General features: G+C 40.9%; 1 protein-coding gene across 1 annotated transcript in view; it reads left to right on the top strand.

Annotated features, from left to right (window-relative positions):
* Window positions 1-16351, top strand: part of WNK2 (WNK lysine deficient protein kinase 2) — a gene marked incomplete at its 5' end in the record, with an annotated part of 100877 nt that overhangs the window by 69103 nt on the left and 15423 nt on the right. Inside the window, 14 exon segments of the mRNA XM_019619975.2 lie at window positions 1956-2005; window positions 2717-2882; window positions 2964-3080; window positions 3228-3395; window positions 3617-3662; window positions 4781-4897; window positions 5706-5984; window positions 5987-6795; window positions 8542-8614; window positions 10302-10357; window positions 10435-11117; window positions 11909-12123; window positions 14136-14351; window positions 15237-15335. Of these exon segments, the coding sequence (XP_019475520.2) occupies window positions 1956-2005; window positions 2717-2882; window positions 2964-3080; window positions 3228-3395; window positions 3617-3662; window positions 4781-4897; window positions 5706-5984; window positions 5987-6795; window positions 8542-8614; window positions 10302-10357; window positions 10435-11117; window positions 11909-12123; window positions 14136-14351; window positions 15237-15335 (3094 nt within the window).

Here is a 16351-nt window from a genome sequence, read left to right as displayed (position 1 = left end):
AGGATGTTTCCTGGTGACTTTCTGTATATTCTGTAGGTTAGATATAGATAGAAGAACTAGCAGGACTAGCCTCTCATGTGCAGAGTCCGTAAGTAAAACCTGACCACATTAGGCCTTACTGCTTCCATCCCCTACTTACATCCCTTACTCCAGCTGTTTCTCCTCCAACCTGCCTATTTTCTCTGTGCACAGCTCTTGTCAGAATCCATGCTGATGCCCAAGCTACAGTCTTGCCTGCAGGGCCCCCATGTTGTGAGCTTCTGGAAATATGAACAGATTTCATTGCTATGGTTCAGTATGATATAGGGGAGGTGCAAGTAGTCCCATGTCAACTGAGAAATGGGTGCCTTCCAGGGCACGTGTCTGTCCTGACAATTTTTCTCATCCTTAGGAACAAGTAATGGCTGTTTTGTTAACTTCGTTCTCATGTTTCACTTTTAAGTTATGTCCCTTCTCTTATGCAGTCTGAGAAATCAATCCAATGTCACGCTTTTGTCCTCTTTTCCTGGAATGCAGAAAAGGCACTGAGTAGGTGTGATTAAAAAAAAAAAAAATCTTGAGCGACAATATGATATCCAGATTTATTTCTTTCAAAGCTTCCCTCTCTCTACTCACACCTGTGAAATCTCCAGTCAGAGCCAAGCCCAGAGTGCAGGTGCTGGCCTCTGGAGGTCTTTGATATGTGAGATGCTGGAATCCTGCTGTAGTGAGCTGTAAGTGCTGATCATCACAGCTGGCTCCTGGGCAAAGCACATGAGCATCACATTGTGACTCTCTGTGCAAAGGTCCCCATGCTGATTTTATAGCGTACTTTGCTAAGGTGTTCTTGGATGTAAGAGGAGTTTCATGTCTGTAGATACTCCAAATGTCGTGTTTTGTTACTGCTCTGCCATGAAGCTTTTATCTGTCTTTTGTTGAATTGTGTCGCAGTACTCATATCCAAACCAATTTGGATTGATCAGGCAAATGAGATTTTGTGAGGCACTTGATGAAGTGCATTACTAAAATCTAGATACATTATGTCTGTGTTCTCACTGTTCATTAATTTTGCAGTTTTATAGAAACTGTGGTCAATTTTGGCATGGCAGTGAGTGGCGTTATGAGCAATGAGGGGTGTGGGCTGGTTAACCTCAAAGCTTTTCACTACAGTTAAAAACTCTTTTGGTATGAGTATACAGTGATGACAGTCCAGGGGTTTGTTTGTAACTGTGTCTTCCATAGAAGAGTGTTATATATGTTTATAAATATATACAATTATATATATTTATTAAAAACTGGTGTGTGTGTATATACATATACTGCTATATACAAACACAGGTGTGTGTGTGTATCTGTTCCCCATATATGTAGTGAGGCTGTAGTAGTAGGGCATCATCCTATCAGGTCTGTGCATGGTGAAACACCACTGATGCTTGGGCTAGCATTGGACCAGGGAAGTTTTTAGGGTAAATTTCTGTTCTGTCGAGACCAAGAGGACGTTATATGATGAGTGTATTTTTAAGAAAAGAATTTTTTGTCTTTTACTTGGAAGTTCATCAGAAATTCTCACAATAAGCCAAGCATGCTTAAAATACCTAATATTATTGCAGTGGATTATATAAAGCAATAAAACACATTGGTGTATAGTTTAGGTTCATTCAAAAAAGAAATCAGGCATTGATGTGAATTTGTCCTGCAGTAAAACTTTTCCATTGTGGTGAGGAGTGCTTTGTTTCTTTCACTGCCTCTTCTGCTTTAGCAGCAGCAGCAGGGAAGGGAGCTGGCAGACTGGTGTCCTAAGAGTGTCTGGGCATAAATGATGATAGGAGGGTGAAATGGGGCATTTTCAAAATTGATGAATAGATTAAACAGAATGATTTAGGATTTAATAATATCTAAACAACAAACCTTTCTTAAGACTGTTTATGTCTGGCAGTACAACATGTTTACTTAAATGACTTTTTCTTATGTTTTAGGAGCAGGCAATACAGGACAAACTTCAAACTCTGTCACAGAGCTGTGAAAGGTATCATCATAATCATTTCAGCAAAAAAATGTTTTCTTTTTAGAGGGTGATTTTTCTGTCTTTATAAGGCTAACTGAAATGCCTATTCTTTGGATTGGGTATTGCATCCTAACCTTGATGTATGTGCAACAAATTTCAGTTCAGCAAGTAATTTATTTTTGTTAAAATAACTCAAGTGGTATGATCCCTGATTTTTATGCCATTGAATCTGTACCAAGGCATTTTATGCTAGAGTAGTTGGGTATGTAGCTTTTTTCCCCTTTGGAATGGGTGCACCTATATCACCTCCTGTAACGATCCATCCCCAAGAGTGATACAGGGCATGATGTATTGGTGAGAGTTGTATGTTGAGCCACTCAGATATATCATTATGACAAGAATTAAAACATGCCAGAGCTCATTCTGAGGTTTTGTAGTGCACAGGTGTGAACTCAAGCCTAGTAATGCATTAATTACTGAAATAATGACAGCACTTCCTTATGGTACTGACAGAAACTTTGAGAGGTCATTTCTTGTCAGGTGTGATAGCCAGAGTACGTGCCTGACGTAGAGGAGCTCCTTTCACTTACTGAGCATCTCTCAGGAGCTGGGTCAGTCTGGGACAGAATGTACACTTTTTTGTAGTCTGATTTTCCTCTATCTTATCTATACATAACTCTATTGTGTGATGGCAGTTTCATTCTGGGGGGTTTCTTCCTTTCTCTTACAAAGCTACATGAGTCCAGATGTTGCTTCAGGTAAAGAGATGAGTGACAGCTTTGAAGGTGCAATAGGAAGTGGAAAACAAGAAGGAAAGTCTTCAAAGAAACATAAGAAATCTACACGTGCTCGTTCACGCCAGGAGAAAACCAGCAGACCCAAACTGACTATATTAAATGCAAGTATTCTTTCTTTAGGGATAAATTCAGGATTAGTTCAGTTGTGCCAGAAATAATTGTTTTTTAATCTTTGTTTGCAGGTTTGTAACACAGGAGATAAGATGGTGGAGTGTCAGCTTGAAACACACAATCACAAAATGGTGACTTTTAAGTTTGATTTGGATGGTGATGCACCCGAGGAAATTGCTACTTACATGGTAAGACTTGGTGATGCAGCTGCCCACAGGCTCTTGATGTAACAAGTTGCCTTAGCCAGTTTATTCTCATGTGGGCTTGTTAGAAGCCGAATGGGGCATTAGCCAAAAAGTTACAGTTCTTTTCTCTGTTTTGATGTGACATTGTAGGTAGAGAATGAATTCATATTGCAGAGTGAGAAAGAAACATTTATTGAACAAATGAAAGATATTATTGATAAAGCAGAAGATATGCTCAGTGAAGATACGGAAGGAGAACGAAGTTCTGATCAGGGAACAAGTCCCCAGCAAGATACTGATGGAGCAGAAATGAATGAGGTAAGAAATGTTAGAGTTCTTGGGTGATACCTTTTTGTTAATGTCCAATTACTGTAAAGAAGTTTCACAACCCACACTAAACATAAAAAAAAAAAAAAGGTTTCTTAGCTAGAAAAACAATTCTTTAACTTAGTTAAAACAATACGAAGATTCCTTGCAATAATGCTGCTCTTGCATTGATACTAAGACAGTGGTTTTTTGTTGTTTGTTTCTCTGAATAGGAGAAGCGGCCGTCTCAAGTGAAGACACCTGTGTATCAACAAAATGGTAAATGTGCCTTTGAATAAAAGCTTAATCTCTAGCTTGAAGTTGCTGATTAACTTATGCAGAAATTTTCTAGATTCAGGAAGATATCACCCATTTTACTGGTGGTTGTATCTAGAAATAAGGGTGTAACAGTGATCTCTGCTGTTAGCAACCTTCACGATCATAGGGTTAAGCTGACTGACACCCAGGACATCTAGGGAAGCCCTAAATTACATCAGTAGTTAATCAGTGGTGTAAAAATCAAGAAGCATACTTTTCTCATAACTGTGTCTGCAAGAGAAAGTTAAAAGATGTGTTTGCATTGGTAATTTAATTGAAATTTCTAACCCATACATTTTCAACTACCTCGTTATTATTGAGGGGAGTTTTGGGAGTCTGAATGTCATTGCATCTTATGGGTTTTACAGCCAAGTGGAAGGGAAGGGGATGGTCCTTTTATCTCTGTGTAAGTGTATGTTCGTGGAAAAAAAGCTAAATCTCCAATGGAGGAAGCATTGTTTCAAAAATTCTTAATTACAGGGAAGGAAGGATAACATAGGACTTCTTTATTGAATGCAGAAACTGGATGATCTTTACTGACTAGATTTCATGCTAAAAATACCTGGTTTATTTTTGCCTATAAAAGTAATATCATTTTTTAACACTTTTTTTAAACATTTATACTTATGCTGGATGTTATTAAGTGTGTATAATTCTCATTTGCCATTTACATATGCCAGACCTTGAGATGAGACTTGAAAGAAATGTTATCTATAACACTTCCTACTTAGAAAAGTTAAAATGGATAAACTTTACCAAGCTGATATTTTTTTCCATAGTAAGCTGTTTGCAGAACCGTTCATAAATTTGTCTTGTATGTAATTATTATCTTTCTAAGGATAATTAATACTTGAGAATAAACTTACTATAAATGTGTGGCAGAATCAGGTGGTGTCAGTCTCCCTTACAGAAACTGGCTTCTCAGGGATGAGAATCAGATGGGAGCCATTGTTTTTAATCTTGGCTGTTACTACAGGAATTTGGATTTTCTAAATCTAAATATAAAAATTAAAACTAGCTTATGATGGGTGATCTGGAATAAACCAAGACTATTGTTTACTTTTTATTTTCATATCTAGTTTTGCATACTGGAAAAAGATGGTTTATTATATGTCCTGTGGTGGAAAACCCAACTACAGATGCACCAGAATTTTCTCCACCAGTTCCTCAGAGTGCACAACAGTCTGAAGGTCCAGGTAATTACAAAGTTTAGATTTTTTTAGAAAACACTGTCTCAGAAGGAAAAGAAATCTCTTGGCTTTGATCCTCAGTACCCCAGTCCCTCAGAAAACTCTCGTGGCTTGGGGAAGGCAAGGGGTGGGGGGAGGAATGGAGTCTGATGTATGTCTGCCTTGGCTTAGAGCTGTACTCATCAGCCTCTAGTTCCAAGATGATAAAGAAAACTTCCTGAGATGTAGAAGAGCTCTTCTTCCTTACCCTATAAAAGGTGTACTTTATGAAGCCTAGGCCTCATTGTCATTGTAACAATTGAAGACAGTTGTGCCAGAGACATCACATAGTTTGAACAACCCATGCCATCCTGTCCTTGGTCAAGTGTTGAGCTGAAATATTTCAGAGTAACATTCCTGTTGATTAGGAAACAGTTATCACACAAAATCAGTTCGGACCTTTTTTGATGAAGAGCCTTCTTTAAGTCATACACAGCGTAAGTGTGTTTATTGTGCTGAACCAAGTTAGAAATGTTTATCTGAGTTTGGGGGAAGTTCCAGAGTTTTAAGTGTCTGTCTTGCACTACAGCATGGCTGAAATTCTAATCACAGGATCGTGGGGGTTGAAAAGGACTCTGGAGATGAGTCCAACCCCCTGCTAACGCAGTAAGTTGTACAGGAAAGCATCCAGATGGGTTACTGCAGCCTGTAGGGAGCACAGATCAGTTCAGGCTAGGTGTAGTTGTCACTGCAGCTAGTCAAGAGGCTCTGCAGTGACTTTGTTTCACTTCGTACAGCCCATCAGAAGTTCAAATGCTGTTTGTGTCCTTCCTAGACCTGGAGCAGTCGGATGATCAGCAAGCAAACTCTGCAGTGCCGGATGTGCCTGGTGTCTTAGCTTGTCAGCAGCTTCCTCTACAAGCAAGCGTCTGTGACAGCCCCATTGGGGCCTCTCCATCTTTGGCACAAATTCCTGCTGCAGCATCTTCAGCTGGCTTGCCGAGCCAGGCAGAGCTCTCAGCTCCAGCGCCACCAGGACCTGCTCCAAACATCCTGGAGCAGGCAGCTGCTAATGGAGGCCAGCCGGAAAGTTCTCTATTGCAAGCAGCATTACCCCCCCCACTGGCACTCCAGCCCCAGGTGCTGCCCCACTGGAGGAGCCTGCTGATGCTCCCCTGGCTGCCCAGCCTACTCAGCAGGCGCAGCAGCAGGCAGATGAGGCCATGTGTATCCCTGATGTGGAGATAGCGTGTTGCAGTGTTGGGCCGCCCAAAGCAGTCCCGCCAGCTCCTGCCAAGGCAGCAGAGCTCTGCCCGCTCCCTGTGCTCTCAGATGCTGTTGTTTTGGAGCGGCAGCCTGCGGCCCAGATCCCTCACCTGCCAGAGGCCGGCCAGCCCGGCGTGGTGCAGCACTCCTTTGTGAATCAAGTGTTTCCTGCATCTGTTGCATCCGAGTCTCTCAATCTGGCAGGATCTCAACTTCAGAGCCCCACTCAGGTGTCCATGGCCACATCCCAGCAGCACGTGATGCTGTCCCAGACACAACCTGTCACCTGTGCCAGCATGGGGATCAGCCTGCTGCAGCAGCAGCAGCAGCCGTGCACTGTGGAGTCTGATGGAGAGGGGCCACCCCGGGTGGACTTTGTTGACAACACAATAAAAAGCCTCGATGAGAAATTGCGCAACTTACTCTACCAGGAATATGTCCCGACTTCTTCTGCATCAGCAGGAACTCCAGATGCTTTTGTGCCATTGGAACAGGCAGACAGTGAATTCAACTTGCCACCATTTACCGAAGATCCCAAGTTGATACTGGATTTGAGAGAACCAGGCCATAACGCCACAGATAGCTGCCAGGAGGTGAAAGCTGCTGAGGCCCAGTTTGTGCCGGCTGTGCCACCTGAGGTCGCACCTTACCCAGCATTGGTTAGTCCAGCAGTGATTTTGCCCTTTGTATCTCTGAAATGTATTTGTATCTACCACCAAAGTAGAGCCCAGAAACAGTCTGTAGTATAACATGTATATGGGCTTCTTGCTTCTCTAAACATTTTACATCTGCTCCTCTGTGTATTACCTTTTGTCGCTGCCTGCTTTCCATTGTGAATGTTCTCTTAGAGTGCATCTCGTAAAGTTAAAACTTGACTCACTTTACGTAAGCATTTACCAGTGAAAGCCAAATTTTTCCTTTGGGTTTTTAAGCTATGTAATATCTTAATTCACATTTCTCATCATATCCTGTTTCTAAAGCAGGCAGAAATATGACATTTTGTAGTTTACGGTAATATGCATCATGGGAATAGTCATTAAGTTCTGAAGAGGGAATACAGTGTTTGTCTGGTCAGCTGGCTCTGACATGGTATTGTCTGTGTCTCATTTGCACGGGTAGCTGGTTACATGGGGATGTTCTGCTTCACCCTTGCCTCATACCACAGCAAATGCACACAGCAGCAGGGAGCTGACAGTGTCCCATTTATGGATGAGGTAGAATTAGAGCCGTTTCACAGACCTCCTCTAAAGACTGATTATAGTCTATGAATGGAGTTTTGCTTTGTATCATTATCACAAAGTTAGCAGAGGTAAATGTTTAATTTGCATATTATGCATTTATGACCAATTCTAGAATATGTAGTAGCAGAAATAGCAGAGACTCCAAACACAGCCTATATCACTCACTCTTTGAAAATGAGGTACAGTAAGTAGCGCCAAACATGAAATATTTATATAATTTTTCTAATATAAATTATTGGCGGGGATTACAATACCTGCTTTCTAAGTCAGTCCAAATAAAATAAACACCTCAGGACCCTTCACACAAGTGCTGCAACTGGTGAAGGAATCCATAGGTAGATGATTGCCCACTTGCCAGGAGCGACCTCTTTTGATTTCCTCTGAACTTAGCAGAGTAAGACTTCCCTGGGAAATAGCTAAGGAAAGCTGGGCTTTCCTGTTTTGGTTTTGTTGTGTTTATAATTTTATTTAGTTTACTGGTGTTGGTGGCTTGGGTCACCATTCACTCTGGATGTGTGTTGCAGTTTCTCAGACTAATGCTGAGTTCGTGAAATTAAAAAGATTTGTAGCACTTTCTGCTAGAAGATCAATGTTTACCTTCTTTGAAAAGACTTCTGGAGATAATCCCATCGCCACTACCAAGGATGAGGCAGTTTCATAAAGTGTCAGCTGGATGAACTGTTGGAAAGATGCAGTATTTTATGGAAGTATGGCTGCATTTGAGCAACTAGTTTTAACTATGTGGTGATAAATGACCACCTACTGCAGTTACAATGCCTTGTTTATGAAAGGTGGTCTCTCTCCAGTAATTGAATCTAGTCCTTCTGAAATCTGGGACTTTGTGAAGAAATGGATGCAAAGTGTGTGGTTTTGCTGGAAAAGCAAAACAGAACAAAACCAAAATTCATTTATAATGCAGTGCCTATGTTGACTTAAGTTGCAGTCTCCTCTGTGATACTGCCTCCTCTTTGTCTTCCAAGGGAGAAAAAAAATGGGGGAGTTAAAGGAAAAGCTAAGAGGCCACCTCCACAAACAATATTAAATAGTTTCATACTCCGCAGAAGTGGGAACATAGAGGGATGGGGGAAGAGAGAAAGAGAGGATGAGAATGCATTGGCTTTGTGCTGAAGACTGAAATGCTTTTCTTTTTTCTTTTCACTAAAGCTCGAAAAGTCTGAGGCCGCTGGCATTGGGACTGAGTCCTTGGAAGCAAGAGGTGGGTCAGCAGGCCAAAGAGGTAATGCTCCTTTCAGTGCTGAACTGCAGTGATGGATCTGTACTTGTGCCTGGTCCTCTCCTATGTCTCCTTGCTGCTAGCTCTTGGTTAACTGCCCAGCAGTGCCTGGCGCATTGCTGACCCTGCTGTAATATAACAAGTATTAAATAGCTTACTCCTGCCAAGCTTCCTAGAAATAAACTGCCTCGCAGGCAGATTTATTTTAAACCATAAGTAGGTAATGTATGCCTATGGTACAGGGTGTTCGTGTGGAAGTCTGTGATCTCAACAGTAAATTTCTGGTGCCATTAAAACACCTGAACAGAAAGTCCCTTGGATTTCTGGGGCTGCATAAAAAGGAGTTGATGAAAATCATGTGATTGAGGGTAGCATCTTTGGGGAGAAGCTTGTAAGATGTTCGAGACTCCTATGGAGAGCTAGGAAGAAGTTCTTTTCATTAAGTACTTGCAGATTTAATGGCAGTTTCCATAATAACACCGTAGGAGCAGTAGTAAGAAACTGAGCAGTTGTAATGCTCCTTTTACCTGTCTTGCAAGTCATGGGAAGTCTTTAGCATTGAGGAGCCTGAAACTCCTGCCCCTGTCACAGGTGGGAGTTGAGGAAGGGCTGGTCCTTTCATTTTTTTGAGATTGTCATGGCAAGGCAGTACCACATTTGTGTGATAGCAGACAGTTATTTGCTGACACACCTGGAGCTGCCTGTAGCACCTCTGGCTGGTTCAGAGCTGGAGCTTACGCACTGCCTCTTCAAGCTGCAGGGAAGTGCAGTACTCCTAGAATAAATAAGGGACCTCGAGTCATGTAAATTGCCAAAAATGTTCATGGCTCATTGGAGTCCATCACTTAGGTCAGTGCAAGAGGAAAGCTCTGGGTTTCATGTGTTAATTTGTCTCACTAGAGGCGGAGAAGAGCACACGCAAGTGAAATGTAGCACTGGGTAATAGAATTAATATATCTTGGGTACCATAAAGCAAGAACATATTTCACTGTTTCAGGAATATGAGGGCCTATGTTCATTGTGTGCAGTAAGAAAACAGCTTTCTGAAAAGCTTGTGTACACTGCCTTAACCTCAAAAGCAGTGGCCCAGGTGGTGAAATAGTGTTGTCTACATTATTTTGCTTCTCACATATTTTGTGGTCCAAGTGGCATTTTCTGAGCTTGTAATTTCTGCTTTCAGCACTGTGATGTTTAACTTCATTTCAGGCACTTTGAATTGTTGATGTGGGTATCTGTCAAATGAAAGGTGTAAAGTAATGGTCCATTTGTGGTCAAATGCAGCATTTTACATGCATGAATATCTGAGAGCAATTACTTATTTTTTCGAGACATGAAGAATACCTTGGTCATACAGGACTAGTGTACCATGCAAATTTCACTCTACTTCCTCTCTAAAATTTTCCAGTTGGCTTAAGAAATTTCACACTCTTTTTTTATTATTTGAATTCCCCAAATGAATAGACTGAAGCCTGTGTCTACCTGCAGGTAATTTGTACCGTTATCGTTATTGTCTCCTGCATTTAAAAAAAAATAAAATAAAAATTAAAAAATCCTAGATCCTGCATTACAAGGAATTGGTATTTACATCATTCTTGCTGCACTGTTACCCTTGAGTTTACCATGGGCTTGCTTTATGCAAAACCATTCCAGACACTAATTTGTTGTTTTTTTTCTCCAACTTGTAAACCAGGATCAGCTGCGAGCATCACTCCAGCTCCTGTGACTCCAGCAAAGGGCCTCCTCCAGGTAACCAGAAACCACACATAGTTTTATATTTGATTGTTACAGTTACTTTCAAAATTAACCTCTGTTATTTTCTCCAGGTTGCATCTACATCATCAAGCATAGCTAAACAGATGGAAACTTCTAAAATGAACGAGAAGGCAAAGGCTACAACTTCATCTACGCACACAGATAATGTAATGCAGCTATCGACAGCAGATGGGGTGATAAATAACCTTCAAAGGGATGACTCTTTAGACTCCGGTTCCTATGGAAAACAGGCTGGAACTCATGATAGTGGTACACCAGCCAAAACTATTGGCAGGTTTTCAGTAAGCAGCACGCAAGATGAATTAACTTTAGCAGCGCCTCATTGCTTAAGATTCTCTGCGCCCCCAGACGTCTATTTGGATGAGCTCCCTTCCAGCCCCGACCAGAAGACAGCTGTCCGACGAGTGCAGACAGCCTCATCTGTTGATGTCCTTTGTGACCAGGGCTCGAGTGATTCTGCTGAGGAACCCTTCCATCGACAGGCTGCTGCGGCTCAGCCGTCCCCTCCGAGCAGTAGTGCAGCCTCTGACTTAATTAAAAAAGCGGCAGCTTTTCTGCAAAGGACTGGAAAAGCAGGCTCCCAAGGCCCCGATTCACCAAACGGGCAGGGAACAAAGATTCCTACCATCAACATAACGTCCTTCCACTCGCAGTCATCGTACATGAGCAGTGACAATGACTCTGAATTTGAAGATGCAGACATGAAGAAAGAACTGCAGAACTTGAGAGAAAAGTATGTTGGTTTTTGCAAACACTGCTGGGGTAGAATGCATTGAGATACCTAGGCAGCATCTCTGCGTGTGCTAAGCAAATATGTTTTGCATAGCTGTAGTGAGTAAAATGCTCCTGAGCAAATTAGGTATCATTGAGACCTTCCCTTGAATGTCATCCTGCATCATTTTATGCCTCACTTTATTTGCCACTTCCATTTGGAAGTAGAATAATTCTTTTTAAATCAGAGAATTTTTGCTATGATATCCAATTTCCCTGCTTAAAAACTGCGTTGATATAGTAGCAAGTGGTAGCACTTGTGATGTGTTTGTGTGCAATATTAGGATCCAGTGTGGGTGCTGTGTAAGGTCGTATAACTGTAATACGGATGTCCGCATAGAGAGCTGTAAGGCATTCTCTTCATGTCCTTCTCTGCAAGAGTACTTCAGACTGGCAGACCCACAGACCCGCCACTATTCCCGATGTCACTCTTTTGATAGATATCTGCTAGCAAACACTAAATTAAAACCCTCCCTTTACCTCACACCATGCCTAAACCTCAGCAATCTGCGCACTCTCAGGGAAGTCTGGCAAGCCTCAGTAGTCTGCTGTGCTGCCGGTCCTCACAACCAGCTTTATTAAAACATTAATGTTTCTTTCTTTCCTGACATGCAATGGATAAATACTAGTATTAGCTGTTGAGTAGCTTTTATGATTGAAGGTTGTTTTGTTTCGTCTCATAGCTAGTTTCTGCTGCCAACGTGTGGTACTTCATCAAATACACACTAGCAAATGTTTTGTTTTTATGCTTAGGCATATGAAAGAAATTGCCGAACTTCAGACTCAGCAGAAGCATGAGATAGAGGCACTGTACATTCGGTTAGGGAAGCCCCTCCCTCCCAACATGGGGTTCCTTCACTCAGCCCCGCCAAGCGGCCGTCGACGAAGAACCAGCAAAAATAAATTGAAAGGTGGAAAACTATTAAACCCTCTGGTTCAACAGCTCAGGAGTGGAACATCAAGCACAAGTAGGTGCACTAAGTTACTTTCCTTTTCCCTGTTGGTTTTGGCTGTTACGGTTTTGCTGTGTAATTGCATGGACTGCATAAAAGTTACTGATTTTTTTCTTCTTAATATGGTGTCTTAAGTTTGCATGCTGTGAACTGGTTTTGAAGTGGGCTTCCTTTGAGACCATCTTGTTACAGTACCCCGTGCTGAACTGTACCTTCCCTGCATTGTTGACAGTGTTTGGCAGAGAAACAATATCCCACTTTAATTTGGAATACAGCCTGGTTACATTTTCTCATCTTTTCTCCAAATGCAATTTATTGATGTTTGTATTCACTTCTTAGGAGCTGCTGTCCTCTATTGATTGGGTGCTGTATCCTGTTGTTGTTTATTTTTTCCTACAACATGCTATATAAGTAAGATGGGATTGTATTTGCTCCCCCAAGAGTGGGAGATAAGAAAACAGTTAATAAAATCTGCGATGGATACTTGGACCATCTTTGAAATACTTTGAGATTTTCTCAAATGCTCTCAAACGCTATGACAATCTTGAGTCATTATCTCTTTGGAAAGTAAGAAGATGACATTACAGATAAGAAATGTTGATACACTCCAGTGCCTATTTCTTCAGCAGAATGTAGAGCAGATTAATTTTCCTTCAGCTTAGTTCATACGGTTATGTGGAAGAGTAGCATGCTTCCATATTGACCCTGTATTTTAAATCTGGTAGGTCTCATTTGCAACATCACTTTTACAGATTCGCTTAGCAAGGCTGATGCAATGAAATTCTTATAAGGCTGTTTTAGAGGGTTTTGCTTTTAGTTAAGGATTCCAATTAAGACAGGGAAAGCAGATTCAGAGGCAGAATGTTGTGTGATCCAATCTCAATTCTGAGTATTTTTGCATACAGGATCTGAAGCAGTGTTCAATCTTTCATAACTATTTTGCTGCTGCTTGGCTAACCAAGGTTTTATTTCCCTTCCTTGTGGTGAGATGCTATGAATGTCTGTGATTTTGTCCATCCATTTGCCAGTTTGTTCTTGAGTTGTCTGTAGCCATTTTCTGTCTATACAGAGAACCCATATCTCTCTGTCTCTGCTTGTGGACCTTGGCTCATATCAGCCTTTTACCTTAGTTCAAAGAATTTCAGCCTATTTCTGAGTTATAATGTCCTCCTCTTAACCATCACTTTAAATTAGAGAATGGCAGTCTGCTCAGTTATGCTGCTTCTTTGGTGCATGCTTTCCTTTCTGCATTTCTTCTTTATTATTTTTCCCTATTCTGAGGCACTGACTGAAGTTCTCATTGCTCTGAGAACCTGTATTCACGCCTGAGTCTTCTCACCCTTACCTAGTTAGACTCCTCATTTTGGGGGCTTTCCAAGGTAATTTCTCAGAGAAGAAGGGCATGTAGTCTCAGTTACGGATATATGCTAATTAGCATTGCCTCTGTTAGTTGCTTTTGCTGTTAAATACGTATCACAAATGATTATGAAGTTACTGTCTTGCTAAACGTCTCCTTACCCAATATACCTATATGGATAGATATATAGATAAAGATTTTTGTATAGAGATGTGTATATATCTATATAGAGATAGTTACAAAGAAAAAAATCCTCATGTCTTCTCAGCAGCTTTTTACTTTTCTCCACTGACTTGCTTTCACCTCAGGTTTGAGTGCAAACCTACTTATTCTGCTCAGTCATCTTGTGCCTCCGTTGTCCTAATCAGGTACTTCTGCAACTGTAAACAGTGCTTTTTGAGTTCTTGACTCCAGTCCTTCTGAAAAACTCAGAAAAGAAACTAAAAAATCAAACTTACCCCACAAGCTTCTTGGAGGATTAAGAGCAGTGACAGTGTGTGTAGACTATTTTGTGGTGCTGGTTATCTGTGTAGTCTGTGCTTCCTGTGGTACTTCAGAATTGTAGACTGCTGATCTTGGAGGCAAATGAGCAGTTGTTTTTAGGCACTACTATTTCTTCAGTAGTTTCCTAGCATTTGCTGTTGCTTGTATTTTGTTTTTGTTCTTTCAGGTAATGTTTCAGACTCTAAAGACTCGCCCCACAAAGAAACAACTAAAGCTCAGCCTGGATCTCTCGAAACAACAGGAGTAACTTCCTCTGTGTCAGCCACATTTGGGAAGTCTGTTCAGACACAGCAGCCGTGCTCTGTCAAAGCCTCTTTGTCTTCTGACATCTGCTCCGGCTTAGGCCCCGAAGGAGGTGATGTGAACGCAAGCTCTGGCCAAGGTGATTTTTTCCTACCAGCTGTTCAGCATATCCTCCAGCACATGCTAAAATCAATTTGCTTCCCTTATGCTTGAACTTTTAGGAGTGGATTTGGCAATCCAAATTACAGGCTTATCTTTAAAAATATCACTGCAGTATTGTCAGGAGAACAAAAATGAGGTATCTCACAAAGTATTCAGAGTCAACACTCAAGAAGGCACACTAGATTTTAGGTAGGAAATACCTTCTACCTTTGCTGGCAGTGCTACTGACACTTTTTCTGGAGTCTGCCTTGTGGATTTCTTAAAGCGAAAAAATAGAAAGGGAAGAGAAAAAAAAAATTAACAAATGAAGACGAATAGGAGACTGTTTCCCATGGTCCATTTTGGGCTGTTGTTTTAGCGCCTTGATATGACTAGACCTGGAGATCTTCATTATAAAGTACTAATCCTTCTCAAGTTTTGGAAAAAAATAGAACCAAGTTATGTCTCCTTTATCTAAGGGGTTAATGTTGTGCATGCTTTTGGAACCCCAGCTAAATGACTGTAGAGCAGTAGATTGGCTGTTCCCCAGTCCTGACTTCTGGTACTTCTGTGTAGTGCATACCTCTGTAGGCTTTGACTGATCTTGTTGCCATGCATAGTGGAAGTTATAATGATGATTAAAGTACCTTCCTCTCATTGCACATCCTGCCAAACTAATCTACAAAATATCTATCTGTTCTCTTTTGCCGTTATTGCATCCTTTGTGTACGGTCAATTAACTTAATCCTCTTTGGCAAAGTTAAAATGGAGATGTGGATGTTTAACTAACAAAGCTGATTTGACTGATGGTATAGGACATCTGATCACAGCTACTTGTACTTTATAAGTGTCTTTGTTTTCTTCCCTTTATATTCATTTACAGGCTGGACGGTTTTCCACCAAACGTCTGAGAGAGTGACCTATAAATCTAGTAGCAAACCTCGTACCAGATTCCTCAGTGGACCTGTGTCTTTGTCCATCTGTTTGTATTTGTTCTTTTGTATTTTATCACAGTCCATCTTTCTTTTACCCCTTTTTCCAATCTCATGTTTTATATCTCTAATATGTTTGGCAGGATGCCCCTTTTTCTGAGCCATCTTATCTTTCTTTATCTTTCTTTTAAGTAATCATCACAAACACACCTTATTTATATTAATTTTTCATATGAAAGCTTTTTTTGCACTGCTTTTGGCTCATGCCTGGGCACCAAAAGCATGTGTGGAAGATCTCATCATTTATGATATAGCCTAATGGTAAATTTTATCCTGGACTTATCAAAGCTTTTGTACTTTATGTGATTTCTTTTGAAGTAATTTTTTTATTTGCAATGTGGCAAATATACATGTCTGCTGTCCCGGTTCCAGCGACAACAAAAAGAAATCCATCCTTCTGTAGACGAATGGTCTCTTTCACACATGTTTGGACTATGAAGACATGCATGTAGCAAGCTGATACAATACTAGAAGGTCACTGAAGGGTATAACTTCCATACAAGGGCTGTATTAACACGATCTACAGTACTGTTTATATCCACTCTATTTTCTTTAATTTTTCCCCCCGCTCTTTGCATGTGGAAATGCTGAGACGATAGTGCTCCAGCTAGTTCTTTCAAAATGTCTTTTCTAGGTGGGCTTTTCCCCATGCATTCACTTCAATTAGTTTAAGTGAGCAATTCTTATGTACACCTCAGTGGCGGGAAGATCCAGTTACTCCAAAGGAGAGTGCCATCGACTTTTTGTGTAAACTGATCTGGCTGAAGCACTGCGCTCAGTTTATTTTCTTATGACCTTATGTGACCTCTGAGATGAAGTCAATTAGCAGTTCATCAAAGCAGAAATAAGTAAAAAGCAGTATCAGATTATTAAATGATACTCTGAAATGGATTGTTAGGATCCAGTATTTCTCAATTCAGATAATTGTGCACCTACTATTTTACTTTATCTGTATGACTTCTAAAGTAATTGGCGATTCAACCAAATGATATCAAGCTATTTAATT

The sequence above is a fragment of the Meleagris gallopavo genome, chromosome 14, assembly GCF_000146605.3.
Source record: "Meleagris gallopavo isolate NT-WF06-2002-E0010 breed Aviagen turkey brand Nicholas breeding stock chromosome 14, Turkey_5.1, whole genome shotgun sequence".
Lineage (NCBI taxonomy): Eukaryota > Metazoa > Chordata > Aves > Galliformes > Phasianidae > Meleagris > Meleagris gallopavo.
Note: the sequence above shows the minus strand (reverse complement) of the source record. Positions and strands in the feature narration are given on the sequence as shown.